Source organism: Elgaria multicarinata, chromosome 3, assembly GCF_023053635.1.
Source record: "Elgaria multicarinata webbii isolate HBS135686 ecotype San Diego chromosome 3, rElgMul1.1.pri, whole genome shotgun sequence".
NCBI classification, from domain to species: domain Eukaryota; kingdom Metazoa; phylum Chordata; class Lepidosauria; order Squamata; family Anguidae; genus Elgaria; species Elgaria multicarinata.
The window spans coordinates 156,592,653-156,615,164 of record NC_086173.1 but is presented as its reverse complement, the minus strand read 5'-3'; the positions used below and the strand labels follow the sequence as shown (position 1 = coordinate 156,615,164).

The 22,512-nt window shown below is 46.0% G+C and overlaps 1 protein-coding gene across 1 annotated transcript; it reads right to left on the bottom strand.

Moving 5' to 3' along the window:
- Positions 1-626: 626 nt before the first annotated feature.
- LOC134395612 (zinc finger protein OZF-like) lies at positions 627-18,518 on the bottom strand. The gene is made up of 4 exons (XM_063121771.1): positions 18,442-18,518; positions 7,123-7,145; positions 4,336-4,448; positions 627-2,061 (listed from the first exon to the last, which is right to left on the bottom strand). The coding sequence occupies exons 1-4, from the start codon at positions 18,472-18,474 to the stop codon at positions 698-700; spliced, it is 1,533 nt and encodes a 510-aa protein (XP_062977841.1). The 5' UTR covers positions 18,475-18,518; the 3' UTR covers positions 627-697.
- Positions 18,519-22,512: the final 3,994 nt, after the last annotated feature.

Below are 22,512 nucleotides of genomic sequence, written 5' to 3'. Positions count from 1 at the left end.
TTCTAACCTGAGAAGGCCAGAGGGAAGTGTCTGAGAAGGAAGGGAAGTTAGGGTTGAAGGAGAAGAAGCCGTAGCTGTTTGGCCATTTCCACCCATGAGAAGAGCCCTGCTAGATCAGACCGAGGGTCCATCTAGTCCAGCACTCTGTTCACACAGTGGCCAACCAGCTGTCAGCCAAGGACCAACAAAGCAGGACACGGTGCAACAGCACCCTCCCACCCATGTTCCCCAGCAACTGGTGTGTACATAGGCACACTGCCTTTGATACTGGAGGTAGCACATAGCCATCGGGGCTAGGAGGCATTGCTAGCCTTCTCCTCCAGGAATTTATCCAACCCGCTTTTAAAGCCATCCAAATGGGTGGCCATCACTCCACCTTGCGGTGGTGAATTCCATGACACTGATGCGCACAAGTGAACAAGATCAGGTCCTGGATTGTCTCTGGCTGATGTTTTCAAATTGTTTTAGGTATATGTTATGGTGTGTGCTTTCTGTTTTATGCCCTTACATGAATGGTTTTATACTTTGCAGAATGTATTTTAATGGCCTTTAATTTTTGTGAACCTCCCAGAGAGCTTTGGCTATGGGGCGATATAGAAATATAATAAATGATGAACAACCCAAACTCAAAACAGGGACAAAGGCAGCGCCGTGCAAAAGCACCATTAAAAAAGAGCTTTCCTCGCCCTCGGCCTGTTCACAAGTTCTCCCCCGAGTGGATTTTCTGATGTCTGCAAAGATCCGAACTCCACTTGAAGCTCTTCCCGCAGTCCAAGCAGCGGTACGGCTTCTCTCCGGTGTGGGTCCTTTCGTGGGCAATGAGGTTGGAGCTCCACTTGAAGCTTTTCTCGCACACGGAGCACTTGTAGGGCTTGTCACCGACGTGGGTTCTCTTGTGGGACTTCAGGTTGGAGCTGTTCCGGAAGCTTTTTCCGCACTCCGAGCAGGGGTATTGCTTCTCCCCCAGGTGGGTCCTCTCGTGGGAGCTCAGGCTCGGCCTCTGGCTGAAGCATTTCCCGCAGCTGGCGCACTCGTAGGGCTTCTCCCCCGTGTGGTTCCGGCAGTGCGCCATGAGGTCTGGTTTCCGGCCAAAGCTTTTCTCGCAATCGAGGCACTTGAAGGGTTTCTCGCTGACGTGGGTTGTCTCGTGCACGGTGAGCTGTGAGCCGTGGCCGAAGCTCTTACCGCAAACCGCGCATTTGTAGGGCTTCTCCTCCGCATGGGTCCGTTCGTGCGCTATGAGACCTGACCTCTGGCTGAAGCTTTTCCCACAATTGGGGCACTTGTACGGTTTCTCTCCCGTGTGGGTCCTCTCATGGATGATGAGGTCCGGCCTCCGGCTGAAACTCTTCCTGCAGTGGGAGCACTTGTAGGGCTTCTCCCCCGTGTGGGTCGTCACGTGGACGATGAGATCGGAGCTCCGGCAGAAGCTTTTCCCGCACTCGGAGCACTTGTACGGCTTCTCTTCCCGGTGTGTCCCCTCGTGAGCTGTCAGACCCGACCTCTGACTGAAGCCTTTCCCGCAGTGCGAGCATTTGAAGGGCTTTTCCCCCGTGTGGGTCCTCTCGTGCGCGATGAGGTTGGAGTTCAAGCTGAAACTCTTCTCGCAATGCGAGCACTTGTAAGGCCTCTCGCCCGTGTGGGTTCTCCGATGGACGATGAGGCCGGATCTCTGGCAGAAACTCTTTCCGCAGTCCGAGCACTTGTACGGCTTTTCGCCCGTGTGGATTCTCTGGTGCCTAATAAGACGCGAGCTTTGACTGAAGCTTTTCCCACACTCCACACAAATCTTCTGCTTCTTGTTCTCTTGAGAGTTCGGCTGAACTTTGTTCCTGACAAGGTCACCTTCTCTGGGAATGGATTCATCCTTTTCCCTTTTGCTTGGGCAGTTCCCCCGCCTGCTTTCTGATCCATGTCGACCCTCAGAAGCGTCTCCTGATTCTTGATGTGGGGAAACTTCACCGGTGGTTCCTCCCATCAGCTTTTCAAGTGGTTCCCTTGGCTTGGAATGATCTATCGGAGGTTTCTCATCTAGTGTCTTGTTCACCCGCCTGGCTGTTGCTAGAAGAAAGAGAGAATTAATTTATTTATTACATTTCTATACCGCCCAATAGCCAAAGCTCTCTGGGTGGTTCACAAAAATTAAAACCATGAAGAGCATAATAAAACAACCAACAGTCTAAAAGCACAAATACAAGATACAATATAAAAAGCACAACCAGGAAAAAAAAAACACTGCAGAAATTGATACGGAATTAAAACAGCAAAGTTTAAATTTAAGTTAAATTAGGTGTTAAAATACTGAGAAAATAAAACAGAATAGCAATTTTAAACATTCTTTGACGGATAACGTGCTGGTATTAACATGTTAAGCCGTAAACCGCTTGGGGCCAGGCTATCTGAAGGAACGCCTCCTCCCGTATGCACCTGACCGGACCCTAAGGTCATCCTCAGGGGTCCTTCTCTGTGAGCCCCTGCCAAAGGAAGTGAAGCAGGTGGCTACCAGGAGGAGGGCCTTCTCTGCTGTGGCACCCCGGCTGTGGAATGAACTCCCTAAAGAGGTTCGCTTGGCACCTACATAACATGCCTTTAGACGCCAGGTGAAGCCCTTTTTATTCTCCCAGCATTTTAACAGTCTATAAATAAATTTTAACTTGGTGTTTTAAATTTGTAATTTTGCATTGCTGCTCTTTTTATCTGGTTAAGCTTTTATATTGTATTTTATATTATGGTTTTATACTGTTTTATACTTTGAATGGTTTTAATTTTTGTGATCCACCCAGAGAGCTCCGGCTATTGGGCGGTATAGAAATGTAATAAATAAATAAGTAAACAAGCAAACAAATAAAAAATAATAAACATTAGGAGAATCTTCATAACAGTGAGAGATGTTCAGCAGTGGGACAGACGGCCTGAGGAGGGGGTGGGATCGCTTTGGCAGGAAGCATTTAAGCAGAAACTGAAGGGCCATCTCTCAGGGATGCTGTAATTGCATCTTGCACTGCAAAGTCAGCATTGCAGCAGACTGAAAGAACTAAGAATCATAGAATAGTAGAGTTGGAAGGGGTCTATAAGGCCATTGGGTCCAACTCCCTGCTCAATGCAGGAATCCACCCTAAAGCATCCCTGACAGATGGTTGTCCAGCTGCCTCTTGAAGGCCTCTAGGATGGGAGAGCCCACCACCTCCCTAGGTCATTGGTGAGGAAGCCCTGCGGTGGCTGGCAGCCTTCCTCAACGTGGGGCGCTCCAGATGTGTTGGACTACAACTCCCAGAATGCCCCAGCCAGCTCTGGCTGGGGCATTCTGGGAGATGCAGTCCAACACATCTGGAGCACCCCAGGTTGAGGAAGGCTGCGCCTAGTGGCTGCGAACCTGAGCCTGCATCGTTTAACCAACATGGTGCAGATTCACAGCCACCACAGGGCTTTCCCCATGTATAGACAGCCCCAGGAGAGGATGGGTGCAATTGGAGAGTTCACACCCAGGATTCTATGCAGTTCAAGGCCTCTCTCCACACCCCTATGATCGGCATGTGTTGTGAGTATGTGAAGCAAACGGGGGAGGGCGGAAGAGGGGGTTGTACCTCTATTGCTCTTCATCTCCAACTGCAGAGTCTCTGGGGAAGGAAAGAACAAAATGAAAATGTAGGCCCTGCGCAAATGAGCGTGGTTTTCTCCTCCTCTCTGTATCACATCTGCCTAATCATTATTCTCAGAGGTCAGAGAAAACAAGTGGATTCCCCCAGACTCAGCTGACTCTTGCAGAACCGGCTCCTGCAAGCCCCAGGTGAGTCTCTTCCTGCACTGTTCACACCCCAATTGGGACGCAAGTGGGCCTAGGGTGACCATATGGAAAGGAGGACAGGGCACCGGCATCCTTAACAGTTGTATAGAAAAGGGAATATCAGCAGGTGCCATTTGTATGCATGCAGCTCCTTGTGAAATTCCCTCTTTATCACAACAGTTAAAGCTGCAGGAGCCTAGCGTGACCAGATATAAAAGAGGGCAGGGCTCTCATAGCTTTTAACGGTTGTGATGAAGAGGGAATTTCACCAGGTGCTGTGTGCCTACAAATGACACCTGCTGAAATTCCCTTTTGTATAAAACTGTTAAAGAGACAGGAGCCCTGTCCTCTTATTCCATATGGTCACTTTACACAAGTGATGCATCTCAGGATGGGAGAGGCTCCAGGGCAGGGGTGGCCATCCTCTTTGGAGCCAGATTGTGTTCACACTAAGACGCAATCTGGCTCCTGGACCCGAAGGGGTTGCTCCCCCCTGGCACATTGGGTGGGCAGGAATGGTCATCAATATGCAGACAATAAATCGCCTTTACCTTTGAACCCCAGCAGCACCTGCTGCAGATTGGCCCTTTTGTGTGAGAAATTGCTCAGTTTCTGCTCCAGCACCACCAAATCCGGCTGCAGCTTCAGGAAGAAGATCTCATCTCTGTAAGTAACAACAACAACAAATGAACTGCCCTGCTAGATCACACCAAAAGGCCCCATCTGGCACAGCATCCTATTTCCAACAGAACACAGCTGGATGCTTCTGGGAAGCTCACCATCGCTCCCCTATAGGTAGCTGAACACCTGGTTTTTAGTGGTGGACTGCCTTGGAACATGGAGGCTCTGCTTGGCCCTTATAGGCTAATGGATCTTTGATAGACAGGGAGAGCAATCCTATAGGACATAGCCATAAGATAGTTTGGATTCTTGGATCCAAGGTCGGAGTCCACACTCCAGCCTCAGAGCTAGGTATCTGAGCTCTCTGCCCCCTCCCTCTTGCAGCCAGTGCAGAACCACCCTGGCTGCCTCTCCGACCTTGGAGAGGAGGGAAAGGGCATGCCAGTGGGCAGGGGAGAGGGGGAACTGGGAGAACTGGCTTCTGCCATATCCCCAGCCTCCCCAGCCTCATTCCCTCCTGCTACGACATACCCTAGCTAGGTAGGCAAAAAAGTCCCTCTAGCTAAAATGCAGAGCAGAGGGAACGTGGAGGTGAAGATGGCCCCCACCGCGCTTCATGATCCACATGGGATGGTCGTAAGCTGTGGAGAGCCAAAGGATATTGAATCTCATGACGTTTTGTCCCCTTTGGTAACAAATTAAAACTTGAAGGAGGAAATTATGCTTTGGATATGGATTTAAGCTGGATCAACTGCATTGGCGGAAGTGGACTTCCCTGGCCCCGTTTCCCCACGGCAGTCTCCTGAAAATGCTACACAGAAAATCATAGAATCATAGAATAGTAGAGTTGGAAGGGGCCTACAAGGCCATCGAGTCCAACCCCCTGCTCAATGCAGGAATTCACCTTAAAGCATCCCTGACAGTTGGCTGTCCAGCTGCCTCTTGAAGGCCTCTAGTGTGGGAGAGCCCACAACCTCCCTAGGTCATCGGTTCCAGTGTTGTATTGCTCTAACAGACAGGAAGCTTTTCCTGACGTCCAGCTGGAATCTGGCTTCCTTTAACTTGAGCCTGTTATTCCGTGTCCTGCACTCTGGGAGGATCGAGAAGAGATCCTGGCCCTCCTCTGTGAGACAACCTTTTAAGTATTTGAAGAGTGCTCTCATGTCTCCCCTCAATCTTCTCTTCTCCTGGCTAAGCATGCCCGGTTCTTTCAGTCTCTCCTCATAGGGCTTTGTCTCCAGATCCCTGATCCTCCTCTGAACATGCTCCAGCTTGTCTGCATCCTTCTTGAAGTGTGGTGCCCATGTTTTTATACTGTTTGTTTTATACTTTGAATGGTTTTAGTTTTTGTGAACCGCCCAGGGAGCTTTGGCTGTTGGGTGGTATAAAAACGCAAATAATAATAATAATAATAATAATAATAATAATAATAATAATAATAATAAAAAAGATGCAGCCTAAACAGTGCTGAATAGAGGTGAGGAGACACTGCTGAATGGGGTGAGCTGTGTTGTTAGGGAAAGTATCCCCCCAAATTGGGCAGAGGGGCCTTCTGTGATCCAACCCCTCATTTTGAGACTGTTGAGCTTCAATACATTTTGTTCCCCTTTCATTTCTCCATTGCATATTGTGCCTCCTTTCTTCGTTTGCTCTCGTGCTGTGGAGAACTGTGTTGATTGTTCCAGCGGACCAGCCAGGACTTCTTCCAAGATACTCCATTCCAATGCTAGTTCCAGGTTTTTGAGGGCTTTTGAGGGCAGGACAACCTCAATCCCCCTCCCCCCCACACACACTTACTTGTTTGACAGGCAGAGTACTTATGAGCAATTTGGCTGTGGCATCCATTGCTCCTCCTACTCACCACCACTGTTTTCTGGGCCAGAGCAAGAGGCAGGTGAACAAGCCGGTTGCCATGGTGAGGAGAAGGAGGAGCAACTCCAGGGGCCACTAGACAGTGGGGCCCTACTGGCATGGGAACTCTGGGCAGGTGCCCAACCATGGTTACCTTTGATGTCAGCCTGGTCGTAATCCATCTCCCCTGCACTGCAGTTTTCTGTTCTCCACACCTACCAGAATCAGTTGGCCTTCTGTCCATGCTCAGTCCTCCTAGGGCTACTTTTGGCTCCTTCTCGGCCCCATCCTTAGGAGTGTTCCCCTAAAGAGCTGTTGTACTTCTGCACATCTTGGGACTCCCCCAAGCTTGCTGATGCACCTCCTTTCTTTGGGGTAGCTCATGTCATTTTGGCGATGTAAGGAGGCATTATTGATATAAGACAAGGTGACCCTATGGAAAGGAGGACAGGGCTGCTGTATCTTTAACAGTTGCACAGAAAAGGGAATTTCACCAGGTGCCATTTGTATATATGGAGAACCTGGTGAAATCCCCTCTTCATCACAACCGTTAAAGCTGCAGGAGCTATACTAGAGTGACCAGATACAAAAGAGGGCAGGGCTCCTGCAGCTTTAACGGTTGTGATGAAGAGGGGATTTCACCAGGTGCTTCATGCAGACAAATGACACCTGCAGAAACTCCCTTTTCTGTGCAACTGTTAAAGATACAGGAGCCCTGTCCTCCTTTCCTATATAAGAACATAAAAAGTTAACTGTGGGCTCTCCCTCAAATTGCTTCCCCCATACACACAGTTTATCAGTCAAAGAAGATCACAAGTCCAGACAGTGTGATAGGAAGGGCTAGAGAAACAGAGCCCACAACTCACCTGCATCCAGGGCTGTCGAAACCCTAGACGAAAGAAAAACAGACAAATAATGAATTATATTCTTGCTCTGCTAGGCAACTCATTGGAGCCACTTGCATCTGGGATATCACAAGGCACGTCCTGGGCCCCTTTTACACCTAAAGATTATCCCAGGAAAATTAAGGGATCATCCCTGCCTGCTCCCGGCATCCCCTGTGTGTAATTTACATGCACAGGGATGATCCTGGGATGATCCCTGGAAAAAAGGCAGGTGTAGAAATGGCCTAAGACAAGAAAACCTAAACTGGTTTTAAAGTGGTTCAACTGACATGATTTCTGAATGAAATTTTGGAAATTTGTACTATGGTGGTCCAGTCTGGACAACCATTTCCCTGCATCCCACCACTAATCTATTATTATTATTATTATTATTATTATTATTATTATTATTATTATTATTTACAATATTTATATAACGCTCAATTATCTAACACAGATTCCGGAGCGGTGAACATAGGTATAAACAGTAAAAGAAAGAAGATTAAAAAAGCAATTTAAAATTGTTTAAAAACAAAGGAACCCTACCTACTAGGGACATCTGTCCAATTGGACAAGCAGTTGAGCCATACCAGTTAAAACTGGTTTAGGTTTGTAGTGGAGACTATAGACAAACAAATGAATCATAGAATAGTACAGTTGGAAGGGGCCCACAAGGCCATCAAATCCAACCCCCCGCTCAATGCAGGAATCCACCATAAAGCATCCCTGACAGATGGTTGTCCAGCTGCCTCTTGAAGGCCTCTAGTGTGGGAGAGGCCACAACCTCCCTAGGTAACTGGTTCCATTGTCGTACTGCTCTAACAGTCAGGAAGTTTTTCCTGATGTCCAGCTGGAATTTGGCTTCCTTTAACTTGAGCCCGTTATTCCGTGTCCTGCACTCTGGGATGATTGAGAAGAGATTGTGGCCCTCCTCTGTGTGACAACCTTTTAAATATTTGAAGAGTGCTATCATAGGGTGACCATATTTTGGAAACCAAAAAGGAGGACAACATGGTCAGCTACCCAAACATAACCTTGGTCACATGTCTGATTTTACAGCACACATTTAAGACAAATCTGTTCTACATAACATCTTAATGTTAAAATCACTGAAATAAAGAACAGGTGAGACATTTAATGTATCTGAAATTAACTTCACTCGCTCCTACTTTTGTAGCTTTTGCTGTACTTTGAACCTTTTGCTATACTCTGTGTGATACATTCTTCCCTTCCTTCAAATATCTTTTCTGACTATATCCTCACTCGTTGCAAGCTGCTGCTGTTGTTAACGGGGTTTGCTACTGGCCGGCCGGATAGCTGGCTTTTTTATTTTCAAATTTCATTTTTTTAAAGAAAAACTTGTGTATGATTGTCACAAGTTTCTCTACTCTAACATTAGGGTGGGTGTTGTGGCAGTGAACACTACTTTGCCCAGTCACACTTCTCACTTATATACATTAGCTTCTCAAGGCTTGTGTGTTGGCACCACTTCGCACATCCAGACTTTGAACTCCTGTCTACTTCCTGCACAAACATGCGACTCTGAGACCCTCTTCCTAATGCCCTGCGTTTCATGCCAGCACCATGGGGCTAAGTTACAACAGATGTCTCTGGGTTGTCTGTGCAGCCTCTGTTGTCTCTCACTCTAAGTCATTGCAGGAAAACCAAAGCCTCCAGCCTCAAACAATCTCTCTGTCTGTCTGATTCTCTCTCTCTGCCAAAGTCTCCCAATGGTCCAGCTAGGCTGCACACTTGTGGCTTGGGACATTGCTTATTGCAGGTTATTGCTTGGTCATGTCTGGTGATTTTTATTATTATTATTATTATTATTATTATTATTATTATTATTATTATTATATCTTGCCTTTTGCCCAATACTTTAAAAACCTCTGCCACCAGCCGCCTCCACCTCCTCTCCTCCTGCACTCTTAAAACACTCTGCGTGGCAAGCCAGCCTCAGGGCCAAGCTACAGGTGCATATGGGTTGCGTTCAGCCTCTCTCTGCCTTATACCAGCCTGCCAACATTTCCAGCCTCAAATAATCCCCCCCTCTCTCTCTGCCAAAGTCTCCCAATGGTCCAGCCAGGCTGTGCACTTGTATCCTGTGGCTGGGGGTAGGGTGACAGCTTATAGCTTGGTCGCATCCGTTGACTCTTGTTTTTAAAAAAACTCCAACGCCAGCCACCTCTGCCTGCACCAACACTGGACTCTGAGACACTCTTAAAAAGACTCTGTGTGGCACAGCAGCCTCTCAGGGCTCAGCTACAGCCATCTCTGAGTTGTGGCTTCAGTCCAACTCTTTCTCTAAGAGTAGGGTGACCATACAAAAAGGAGGACAGGGCTCCTGTATCTTTAACAGTTGCATAGAAAAGGGCATTTCAGTAGATGTCATTTGTATATGTGGAGAACCTGGGGAAATTCCCTCTTCATCACAGCAGTTAAAGCTGCAGGAACTATACTAGAGTAACCAGATTTAAAAGAGGGCAGGGCACCTGCAGCTTTAACTGGTGTGATGAAGAGGAAATTTCACCAGGTTCTCCATATATACAAATGACACCTGATGAAATTCCCTTTTCAATACAACTGTTAAAGATACAGGAGCCCTGTCCTTCTTTTCATATGGTCACCCTATCTAAGAGATATGCCAGCCAGCCAAAACTGCAATCTATCTATTTTTCACTGACATGCACTTCAAATGTTCTGCTTTCCATCCCAGCAGTGCAGACAGAGCCTAGCTCACAAGTGTACAAAGTGAAGTGGAAGGGAAGCAGTTGCATCTCTTTATCTTTAAAAATGACAGTTTTAAAAATAATTTTAAAACCTCAATTTTTAAAAAAATCTTTAAAAATCAACGGATCTGTTTCAAATTTGGTATGGCTAAACCCCTTCCTAAAAGCTATCATGGTGCCAAGTTTCATCTCTTTATCTTTAAAAATGGTTTTAAAAATAATTTTAAAACCTCAATTTTTAGAAGAATCCTAAAAAAATCAACGGACCAACAGGTCTGTTTCAAATTTGGTATTGCTAAAGCCCTACCTAAATGCTATCATGGTGCCAAGTTTCATCTCTTTATCTTTAAAAATGATGGTTTTAAAAAAATAATAATTTTAAAACCTCATTTAAAAAAATTCCTAAAAAAATCAATGGAACAATGGATTTGTTTCAAATTTAGTATGGCTAAAGCCCTACCTAAAAGCTATCATGGTGCCAAGTTTCATCTCTTTATCTTTAAAAATGATGGTTTTAAAAAATAATGTTAAAACCTCATTTTAAAAAAATCCTTAAAAAATCAATGGAACAATGGATTTGTTTCAAATTTAGTATAGCTAAAGCCTTACCTAAAAGCTATCATGGTGCCAAGTTTCATCTCTTTATCTTTAAAAATGATGGTTTTAAAAATAATTTTAAAACCTCAAATTTTTAAAAAAATCCTTAAAAAATCAGTGGATCGATGGATCTGTTTCAAATTTGGTATGGCTAAAGCACTGCCTAAGAGCTATAATTATGCCAAGTTTCATGTCTTTATCTTTAAAAATGATGGAGTTATAAGTATTTTTGTTAATTCCCATTAAAGTAGAGCTGCCCTTTGGCTGTGGAAGATGGGAAAAATCCGGATTTTTCTTCAAATTTTCTAATTTCCCAGCCTTCCCAGATTTGTTACCAAAAATCCTGACAAATCCAGGTTTTCCCTGTCATATGGTCACCCTAGCACCAGCACTAGAGACCACATGTACTATGAAGCAAGTTAATTCAAAGAAGGAATCTTTTGTCCTTCAGGGGAAACTATTATTTATTTGGGGTTTTCAAAAGTGCTAGATGGCAGCTTGGAAGGACTGAAAGAAACTGGGAGGCAGGAGTGTGAAGACAGAGCCTTTCTGCAGCTGATACTGTTAAGAAGTTCTGAACCTCAGACCTCTAAGGAAGAGGTTGTCAAATTCATCCCAGGAGAGTCAGGTGAGTCCCAAAAGCCACATGACCACCTGCCCTGCAAGGAAGGCACCCAGTCAGCTCCACGGCTGGTTGGAGGGTTTCACTTGGAGAAGCTCCCTCTGAGCAGACAACATGTCCATTAGTCCACATGGCCCCTAAACAGGCCCGGCTAAGGAGGCCAGCCAAATATTGTGCACCATTGTGAAATCATTACACACACACACCAAAAAAACCACCAATGCCCCTGGCTGAGGAAGGTTGCTAAGCAACAGGGACATGTCCTCCATTGTGACAGGTCCCCCTTCTGGAAGGCCTTAAGAGGTCTCTGGCAAAAGCTGGTCTTTGTGGGGTAGTAAAGAGAGAGAGAGGAGAGACAGAGAGAGACAGAGGCCACAGCTAGACCTAAGGTTTATCCTGGGATCATCCAGGGTTCGCCCCTGCCTGAGCACTGGATCCCCTGTGTGGAACCTAGGTGAACAGGTTTGATCCCTGGACGATCCAGGGATAAACCTTAGGTCTAGCTATGGCCAGAGAGATAGACAGACACAGAGATAGAGATACAGACAGTGAGAGAGAGGAGACACACACAGAGAGAGTTATTAGTGAGACAGAGTGAGTTTGAGAATTAGAGAGAGTTGGAGTGTGTTATTTGTTAGTTATAGAGTTAGTGACTTTTTTTTTTAAGTTATACATCAGTTTTAGAGTTAGGGGTTGGAAGAAAAATTGCATCCTTCAAGGTGTGAGTATGATTTTTATATACTGCTTCTCAGCCTTTCCCTCCTGTCCCATGGCCAGGCTAAGATCTAGACTTCTACAGTATAAATATGTGTGTGTATATTTATGTATATATCTATATCTAGAATTATAAGGGCTTGAGGTCAAAGTGCTGTCCCCCCTGGCTCTGTTGCAGAACTCCTGCATCTGACCCAGGGTGGGGCTGGAAGGTTTTTTTAAAAAATCCTACCGTAGTGCCCCGGGTACCCACTGTCAGCCATCCAGCCTTGAGCACACAAGCCATATAGCCAGAGACATCTTAAACACTGGTGTCCGCCAAATATTTTGGACTTCAACTCCCATCAGCCCCTGCCAGCATGGCCAATACCCAGGGTTCAGTAGTTCTGGGCCAAAATATCTGGAGGGCATCAGGATGGGGAAGGTTATTTAAAACTACAACAATAACGAAGAAAAAAAAAATAGTATCATTGCTAACCAATGGATAAACTTCCAACTTTCCGAAAGGGTATGAAATGGTCCTTTTTAGCCCAGCCAGTAACAGTGATCTGCTCTCCTGAGTGCTGCAGTCTTCCAATGATGCCTGTGGCCATGTTTTTTGAAACCCAGTTTTGGAAGGTAAAGCGCTGCAGAGTTGCTAGGCGTGATGGCTCTATCTTGTTTTGTGGACTGGAGGCAGTAGATCTCTCAATAGCAGGAGCTGGGAAACGGCAGCAGGCGGGTGCTCTGGGTCCCATGTGCTTCCTTTACTTATGAGATGGCTGAGGAGTGTCCTGTCTTTCATGGTGGAATCCTCTCTCTGACAGCCTGTAGCCTCCCTGGCTTCCCACATTTCCCACCCAGAGGAATTGATTCCTCTCCTAGGGCTTTTTAGATCAGGAAATGCAGGCAGGGGTAGAAAAAAAATCTCCAGATCTTTCAGCTTCAACTCACAGCTTTCTTGACCATTAGCCATGCTGGCAGGGGCTTCTGGGAGCTGACGTCCAAAATAGCTGGAGTTCTGCCATCTGTCTGGGCTACCTGTTTTACCATGAACCTGCCCGGGGAAGAGGCCATGCAGAAGAGTCCATTTCGGGGGTGGCATTTCCCACAGAGGCCTCTTGGCCAGGCAAGCGCAGAGGTGTTTTCTCCGGGGCTGCTCCCAGATTGTGGAACCGTTTCTCTCGAGAACTAGGACTGGCCACCACTTGGGCCTTTGGGGCCTTTTGGAGGGGCAAAAATATCAGGATGCTCTTAAGAATCAAGGGCCCGGAAACAGGACTAAAGATGAACAAAAGACGTCCGATACATGACTGAGAAGGAGCCTGCTCCACGGCAGCATGAATTGCAGGACACGAACCAGGAGGCACAAATGTTTGGCTCACGACATGAACCTACCCGTACACTGCGCTCAACATCTAAGGTCCTCCTCTGAGTGCCTACTCTGAGGGAAGCTCGGAGGATGGCAACAAGAGAGAGGGCCTTATCAGTGGTGACCCCCAACTGTGGAATTATCTCCCTGATGAGGCTTGCCTGCCACCAACACTGTTATCTTTCAGGCGCCAGGTCAAGACTTTTCTCTTCTCCCAGGCATTTAACAGCTTTTAACAACGCTAAGTTTGTTTTCTAACGGCCCCCAGAACTGTTGTTTTTAAATGGATACTATTGTTTTTATACTGTTGTTTTTACGTTTCTGATAGTTTTTAAATGCCTGTTTACCCTACCCTGTGCCTGTTTGCATTCTCTTCCCCTCCTTATTGTTTTATTATGATTTTATTAGAATGTAAGCCTATGCGGCAGGGTCTTGCTATTTACTGTTTTACTCTGTACAGCACCATGTACACTGATGGTGCTATATAAATAATAATAATAATAATAATAATAATAATAATAATAATAATAAATGTTTACTGTTTTTAACTTTTGTAAACCACCCAGAGAGCTTCGGCTATGGGCGGTATATAAATGTAATAAATAAATAAATACATAAATATAGGACTAGAAGCCATGTTTGGTGTTTTGATAGTCGAGCTGGGTGGGAAGGAGGACTTTCCCTCGGAGCCATAGCCCGAGATGCAGGACGGCCATCCTTCTCAATGGTCAAGCGCTGACCCCAGGATGCTCATGCCACTAGCTACATGCCAGTCATAGAGATTTCTGGTGGCTGAAGCTCAGTGCATGGTATAGCATGAGACGGACCTGCACAGGCCCGTTTCTCACTTTCCCCCTTCTCTCTTTCAGGCTGAGGAAGCTGCAAGCCTTGTTCCAGCCGGGCAAGGTCCATCCTGCTGGAGGCAAGGAGAGCAGCTCCCACGGGGGCTCCGTGACGCCTGCAGCCCCCGCAAGGCCCTTCTGGCGGCCCTGCTGCTGCTGCTGCTGCTGCCGCCGGAAGAGCCGAGTCCATCCGCTGGGGCTGAAACCTTCGGAGCAGGGCGTGGCCCTGGACCCCTGCTCCCTGCGCTGGAGGCTGGAGGCCCTGGTGATGGGCAGGAAGGCTGGAGTGGAGGGTTCAGGTGAGGTGAGGTGACGCCCAGGGCTCAGGGGGAATGCTGGGGGAAGGAGGAGGCATGCTGGGAGGCCCCAGGCCCCAGAGGAAGCAGCAGCCTGGCTTTGGAAGACAGAAAGACACACGTGTTCCTTCTTCTATCACATTCACAGGCACCATGGATTCCACCACCTGCATCCCTCCAGCCCACGGTGATCAAGACTTTGCCCAGCTGCTGGACGCCATCACGGTGTTGAATAAATTGCAAAATGCCTCCTTGAATTAGCTAATTACAAGAGCCTGAATACACATCCGTGCCCAAGATAGTAGGCTGGGAGCAAAGTTTTGTGTTCTGAGTGCAAACTCTGCCCAGCAACAGCGACGTGGCGTTTCAACGTGTGACTCTGAAGTAGGGTGACCATATGAAAAGGAGGACAGGGCTCCTGTATCTTTAACAGTTGCATAGAAAAGGGAATTTCAGCAGGTGTTGTTTGCATGTATGTCGCACCTGGTGAAATTTCTTCTTCATCACAACAGTTAAAGCTGCAGGAGCTATACTGCAGCTATACTGTGACCAGCTTTAACTGCTGTGATGAAGAGGAAATTTCACCAGGTTCTCCATATATACAAATGACACCTGCTGAAATGCCCTTTTCAATACAACTGTTAAAGATACAGGAGCCCTGTCCTCCTTTTCATATGGTCACCCTACTCTGAAGTAACCTCACATGAGTGTGACTCATCTCCATTGTTTGTATGCTAATATAAGGAAATACCTTTAAATTGTTCGGGGCCAGACCCTGCAGGGCGTTAGCTTGCTGGTTTCTGGTCTTTCTCGAGAAATAAAGCTGAGTTGTATCCGCCGAAGGTCTGCACGTCTGATTCCACTCTGAAGGATAATTTGGCACAGTCCTCCAGGGGAACGAACCTCTTTCTGCCATTTGGGCAACAACGGGGTTCACCCAGCAAGTGAGAACTGGAGAACAGGTACATGTATCATGTCTCCCCTCAACCTTCTCTTCTCTAGGCTAAACATGCCCAGTTCTTTCAATCTCTCTTCATAGGGCTTTGATTCCAGACTCCTGATCATCTTCATTGCAACAAAATGATGCAGTATGGAATGGTCTTTGTTCAGGATTCCAGACACTGAATTCCATTTCCCCACTGACAACAGTCAGTCAACATTCCACTCTATCCTCATTGGACTGTTTGGGGGGTTCCCCGCCCCCACGAATACTTCCCTCCTATGTGAGAGTAGTGCCATTTTGGCTAAGTAAAATGTCAGCGCTCTGAACCTGCGCATCAGAAATAGAAGGAACGATAAGCAGGCTTCTCTAGTTTGTCAGTTCCTCAAGAGTGCTGGTCAGCAGAAGCTAAACAAGAGTGCTGTTGTATGGAAACAAAAAATCTCTCAAGAGTTTGTTGGGTTGGAGGGTGGACAACTGCAAAAGCAGCTTGGTTATGCTTTACCAAGTAGCATTGTTGTGGGTTTTCAATCCTAACATTACTCTCATCACCTTGAATTAGTTTCTAGCTCCACTCCCATAGTAGCTCCTTAGGAGCCTATACTAACCTTAGCTGAAGAATGTTCTTTGTTTAGCAAATTTGCCAAGAAATAGGCGACTCTAATTGGTTATATGTACGTCACATGTTTGCCTGCTTGTAATTGTATAAGTATTGCTGCCAGCCCCTTTGAGAGGGGCTCGTGAGTTGCTTTTAAACCTTGGAGCCTATTTTGTGCACAAAATAAAGTATTTTGTTTATTACCCCAGCTGAGACTGTTCATTGGCCTTTGAGTCTCAGTTGAGTCACGAATCAGAAGAGGCTTTTCTCTTTTATAACGGCTTCTTTAAGCAATATAAAAAGATCATTCCACGGAGAAAAAGAAGTTGTTCTAAACCCTTGGACCTGTTTGTTTTTCGAGAAGATGTGAGGTTTTGAATCTGAGATTTGAGGCCAACATGAGCAGTTTGGCTAAGAAACGCTGGGATGTATTTATTCATTCATATTTATTATCAGGATTTATATCTATCTATCTGTCTATCTATTTTGGGGCCTGTTCAGAGAACAAGCCAAGAATTGCAAGGAGGAGTGTTTTAGAGAGAAAGAAAAAGCTGAGGACTTTTTAGTTATTGTTAATGTATTTTAACAACTTGTGTTTTTCTTCAGCTCCTGAAGAAGGATTTTATCCAAAATGCGTAGAGCTAATTCAAGAAGAATTTATTAAAGAAAAGATTGCTTTTACCAGCACCAGAGCTTTGTCTCTCTTTCCGCATCTCTCCCTTGCAGGAGCTATTTAAACAGGGGCCAGGTGGCCATCTGTCAGAGATACTGTCGTTGCATCCTGCCTCGGACAAGGGGTCAGTCTAGATGACCTCCAAGATCCCTTCCAACTCTGTGATTCCGTAATTTAAATTTTCCAACATCCCACTCTTCCTACCAGCAATGGCGGTGGTGCCTTCTCCCTTCCCAGCTCCCTGAGGAGGGATGTCTCCTTGGAAAGTCTGAAGATCTCATTCTTTCTACGGAGAACGTCGCCCTCCATGTCTTGTAACCAGCTGAGCAGGAATTGCTGCTGTTCATCCAGAATCTCGTGCATCTCCTTCCAGTCCACGATAACCTTCTTCCTCTCTGCTTCTATTTCTCTCTGCCGCAAGACAAGAAGAAAGGGCTGAACTTCAAAGTTGGAGAACCACAGATCAGATTTTCCTTATTCCCACCGCAGGCTTCTGAGATTTGACTGGGAACTGCTCATGTACTTTCAGACGACACGCTAAGCCACAGTGTTAAGCATTTCGAGCTAAACATTGGCCCCATTCAGAAGACCTTAAACCATGGTTTTAATCCATGGTGATTAAACCAGAAATCCGGGCCGTGTTCAGAAGACACCTTAAACTATGGCTTTAACCACGATGAATAAGGCTTTTTGCATTTTCCACCATTTATTTATTTATTTATTACATTTCTATACCGCCCAATAGCCGAAGCTCTCTAGGCGGTTCACAAAAATTAAAATCATAGTAAGACAACCAACAGGTTAAAAGCACAAATACACAATACAATACAAAAAGCACAACCAGAATAAAAACCACGCAGCAAAATTGATATAAAATTAAAACACAGAGTTAAAACAGTAAAATTTAAATTTAAGTTAAAATTAAGTGTTAAAATACTGGGAGAATAAAAAGGTCTTCAGCTGGCGACGAAAGGAGTACAGTGTAGGTGCCAGGCGGACCTCTCTGGGGAGCTCATTTCACAACCGGGGTGCCACAGCGGAGAAAGCCCTCCTCCTAGTAGCCACCTGCCTCACTTCCTTTGGCAGGGGCTCACGGAGAAGGGCTCCTGTAGATGATCTTAAGGTCCAGGCAGGTACATATGGGAGGAGGCATTCCTTCAAATAACCTGGCCCCAAACCGTTTAGGGCTTTAAATGTCAATACCAGCACTTTGAATTGGGCCCGGACCCAGACTTGGACCTTTACCATGGGTAAAGACATAGTTTAAGGTGTCTTCTGAACGGGGCCAGTATGGCTTAGCGTGTCATGTGAACCATTCCTAACCATGATGTCTGCATAACCAGGGTTTAAACACGCTCGCTAACCATTTGCTGCAAAAGAGTTAGCGGCCTAACCATGGCTTCGCGTGTCATCTGAACACGCCCATTATGTCACAGCCTTAAGGATTAGCATTGTGATATAAAAAAATTAATAAGACAAGTAGAAGCTGAGATTCTCAGGATGTTGAATTGCTATTTGAAATCATACTTGTTTAACTCATTTCTATCTCATCTTTCGCCTTCCAAAGAATTCAGGCCCAGCCAACATAGGGCTTTCCACACACTTTATACTCTGTGAGCTAGTTTAGGGTTAGCTCTGCACAATCACTGCCACCCACCACGGCTTATTTAAATTTGTGGTGGGTTGAGGCGTATGCCAGTCACCCTTTTGAATATTCAAACTGTGGTGGGTGATCGCTGCAACTTGTTATGTCCTGAAAACCTGTTTGTCTGTGTGGCCTATAGGTTAAAGAACCCTCACATAACCCATGGTCTGTTTTAAAGCTATCTAAGCTAGCGACCATCATCACATCTTGTGGCAGTGTGTTCCTTATATTAATTACGCATTGTGTGACGATATTCTCTTCCTTTTCTTTCTAAGGTAGGACACAGATACCTACCAGCAGGTTTTCACTTCTCTTTTGCTCCTCCATTTTGAAGTCTCCCTCTTTCGTCAGGCAAACCAGACGATCCTGGAGTAGCTAAAGGCAGGGTGGGGTGGGGAGCAGGGAGAAAAGATGGGTTAATCATGAAACAATAAAACCACTTTGATTTTAAATAGCCTAAACGAGGTAGTCCAATTTGAAAAGAGCCTCGTTCGTTCTTCACAGTAGAGCTGTAAACTGACTAAAGCAGGGATGGGAGCAATTTGCGGCTCTTCAGATGTTTGCGCCTACAATTCCCATCACCCCTAGCAAACACACACAGAGGTGAAGACTAATGGGAGTTGTAGGCCAAAAAATCTCAAGACCCACAAATTACCCACCCCTTAACTAAAGACTTCTTGATTGATCGCCTGCCTGCCCTTTCACAGGCAATTACATGTAAATATATTTGTGTGTTACATTTAAATACATTTTTATTTATTTATTTTATTATTGCATTTATATCCCACCTTTTTTCCACTTAAGGAACCCAAGGCAGTGTTCATAATCCTCCTCCTCTCCACTTTATCTTCACAATAACAACCCTGTGAAGTAGGCTGGGCTGAGAGTCTGTGACTGGCCCAAAGTCACCCAGTGGGCTTCCATGGCAGAATGGGGACTAGAACCCTGATCTCCCGACTCCCAGTCCAACACCTTAGCCACTACACCAAGACATTTTGCTGCCTGAGCAGCAAATCCCCCCACATCTGTGGAGTCCACTTTCTTCACCACCACATAACCACAACCAGTCTTCACCCATCTGTGACTGGAAAGCAAGGCTTTCCTGGGTTATAGGACATGGCTTGCCAATATCTCTTATTTATACAAATTAAGCACAGGGGGTAAGGTTGGATAGCATTCACACATTACAGAGAGCAAGCCTCAACAGGGAGCTACTGCTCACACCCTGGTATCCTGATAATACCCATATGATACCCATGCTTGCAAATGGGCACATATTCACACATTAGGTAAAACATCCCAGCTGTTCTCTAAGAAACAGACTGGACTGGTTTGCATGATTGACGCAGCCTACTGTGGCTTATTTAAGCCAGTGTGGTGTAGTGGCTAAAGTGTTGGACTGGGAGTTGGGAGATCCGGGTTCTAGTCCCCACTTGGCCATGGAAACCCACTGGGTGACTTTGGGTCACAGACTCTCAACCCAACCTACCTCACAGGGTTGTTGTTGTGAGGATAAAATGGAGAGGAGGAGGATTATGTACAGCGCCTTAGGTTCCTTGGTGGAAAAAAGGCGGGATATAAATGGAATAATGTATGTGTATAAATGGAACGATATATGAGCATAAATGGAATAATTTACGTGTATTTTGCTTGTTTTTGTGGTTTTTAATCTTTGTATATTGTTTTAAAGTGTTTTATCTTATGTGAACTTCCCAGAGAGCTTCGGCTATGGGGCAATATACAAATGCTATTATTATTATTATTATTATTATTATTATTATTATTATTATTAGATAGATAGATAGATAGATGGTGGGTTGTGGTGCATGCTGACTGCCATTGCGAATATTCAAGTCACAGTGGACAGACACCACAGTTTATTGTGATGTCTGAACCCGGCCACAGCCCCTGGGCTTTTGGGTGGTGTTAGGGTTTTTTTTATTGTGACATCTGAACCTGGCAGGGGTGAGTTGTTACCCACAGCCCATGGAGTTCTGCAGGGGGCATTGCGGGGTTGTTAAACATGCCAACAACGCACCCTGCGCCAGGTTCGGATATCACAGCAAGCCACTCCATCTGCCCACTGCAGCTTGAATATTCGCAATGGCTGCTGGAATGCACCACAACCCACCATGGCTTAAATAACCCACAGTGGGCTGCTGCGATTGTGCAAACCGGGTCATCGACTGAAGACTGGAGAATCCCTACCTGTGCTTCCTCCATTTCTGTCACTTTCCTTCCAGCGGTGGGTCCAGCAGGGGGAAATAATGTGGACGATGCAAACTGCAGCGAAGACGGGACAGCTGGCAAGGCGTGAATTCAAAAGGGGCAGAAATGCCAGTTTCGGAGCGGAGTGGAAGCAGAAGCAGAGCAGGGTGACAACAGATGAGGGCAGAATTTTGGAGCAGAGGTCTCAGGGCCCGCTCAGAAAAACAAGCAAGGCGCCCACCAAAACGCAGCCAGGCTAGCTTACTGCATCTTGAAGTACGGGAAGTAAAACACGTTGTCATCTAAAGATGGGGTATGGTGTGTCTAAAAGTTATTTAACAGCAAGAGTGGATGTAACGCCTTTAATTTAATCTCGGATTAGATCCTTGGCTTTCAGGTCCCCGGGCCCTGCCTGGGAACGTGGAAACTATTCAACGGTGACGGGAGGGCCTCTGAGCGCGTGCAAAGTTCATCTCTACTCGTGTCAATAGAATTGTGCAAGCCTTCCAAGGCAGATGATGCTCACACTGCCGCCAAGTGTTTGTTTGTCCTTAAGGTGCCACGCAGCTCCCATCTTCCCAAGAGAGGGGTGTTCCAGAGAAGTGTTGGAGCCCAAAACGGTCTTCCTCTTTTTGTAAATGGCAACCCTTTAAAGCAAATTCATGGATCAGGTCGGAAGCGGCTGCAGCATCCTCATCCGATCTTTAAAATTCACACCCGGGTATCACAGGGCCTCCTGACGTTCCCAGGCAGACGCCAATAGCTTTTCCTAGGCATGGCCTTGATACGGCCAGCAATTGCAATGTATGAAAAGCTCTCCCGGCCTTCCCACCCAGCTGCCGGCACCGGTCCATCCCCCCATTCCTCCTGGAAACACCGGATACAGCACCTTCAAGCGGTAGGAAGCCCAACCCTCCCTCTTGATGAGGCGGCACAGAGAAGCAGGGACAGGAGGAGCACGCAAAACTCTTTCCTCTTCTAGATGCAGAAAAAGAAGAAAAAGAAACCAGCCAGAGCCCTCTAGTGGCTTTCTCTCCCTGTTTATATCATCTTCATCAAGGGTGAGGGGGCAGAAGGTAGATTTGGATCTACCGTTAGATCTCTGGGCGATTTGTAGGAGATTGGCAGGGATTTCTGACTCGGGAATTATTCAACAACAGCAGCAACAGAAAGACTCCCCCCCACACTCACCCCCCCCCCAATTCAGCATTACATTGCTGAAATGAACTGAGTTTGGGGTAGTTCAGAGGAGGGCAATGAGGATAATCAGAGGTCTGGAAGCAAAGCCCTATGAAGGGAGACTGAAAGAACTGGGCATGTTTAGCCTGGAGAAAAGGAGATTGAGGGGAGACCTGATAGCACTCTTCAAATACTTAAAAGGTTGTCACACAGAGGAGGGCCAGGATCTCTTCTCGTTACCCAGGGAGGTTGTGGGCTCTCCGCATTGAGAAGGCGGTTGGACTATCCAAGCAATGACACTCAAGGAATTGAGCTTGCAGTTAGTATATATGACAAGCAAATAATTGTCTTAACAACAGGTTATCAACAGGTCAACATAGACCTGCTATGCATGTACACTTCCTTAGGGATAATCCCCATTAAATGTTGTGAGATTTACTTCCAAGTAAACATACAGAGGATTGCATTATCAATTTATATTTCAACTCTAGATAACTTTCTGGCCTGCCAGGAACAACTCTAAGCATTGGACTCAGGGTCTTTTTGATGGTGGCCCCACACCTTTAGAACATCCTCCCAGGGGAAGGATCTACGGCATCGTTGATGCTATTTTTTTTAGCAGAACTCTGAAGATGTTTTTATTCCATGCTGCATTTGGGTAAAGTTGGTGGTGGAATAGTTTTAATTGCTACAGGTCTTAAATTGAAGGGTTTTAATTTAATTTTGTTGTATCCCTCAGTTGGTGCTTATGATTTTTGATGAAAAAATCATGAAAAAGACATGGCAAGGCTTTTGTGCCCAGAAAAAGGTAGGTTTGGAAATCGATTTGAATAAATAATAAAGTGACTCACACACAGAAATTAACATGATTTTTCAGGGCCCTAACCCAGAAAAAATTGATTATCTCTGGTGAATCTAGAGAGGCTGAGCGCATGCCTGAAACCTCCATTACCAGTGTTTTTTAGATATGTTTAGTCA

Coding starts and splice junctions, on each gene's coding strand:
- LOC134395612 (XM_063121771.1), bottom strand. CDS start 18,474: ATGGAGGAGCAAAAGAGAAGTGAAAACCTGCTG. Junction 7,146..18,441: donor AGAGAAGTGAAAACCTGCTG/GTAGGTATCTGT, acceptor TCTTTCGTCTAG/GGTTTCGACAGCCCTGGATG. Junction 2,062..4,335: donor GGTGCTGCTGGGGTTCAAAG/GTAAAGGCGATT, acceptor TCTTTCTTCTAG/CAACAGCCAGGCGGGTGAAC.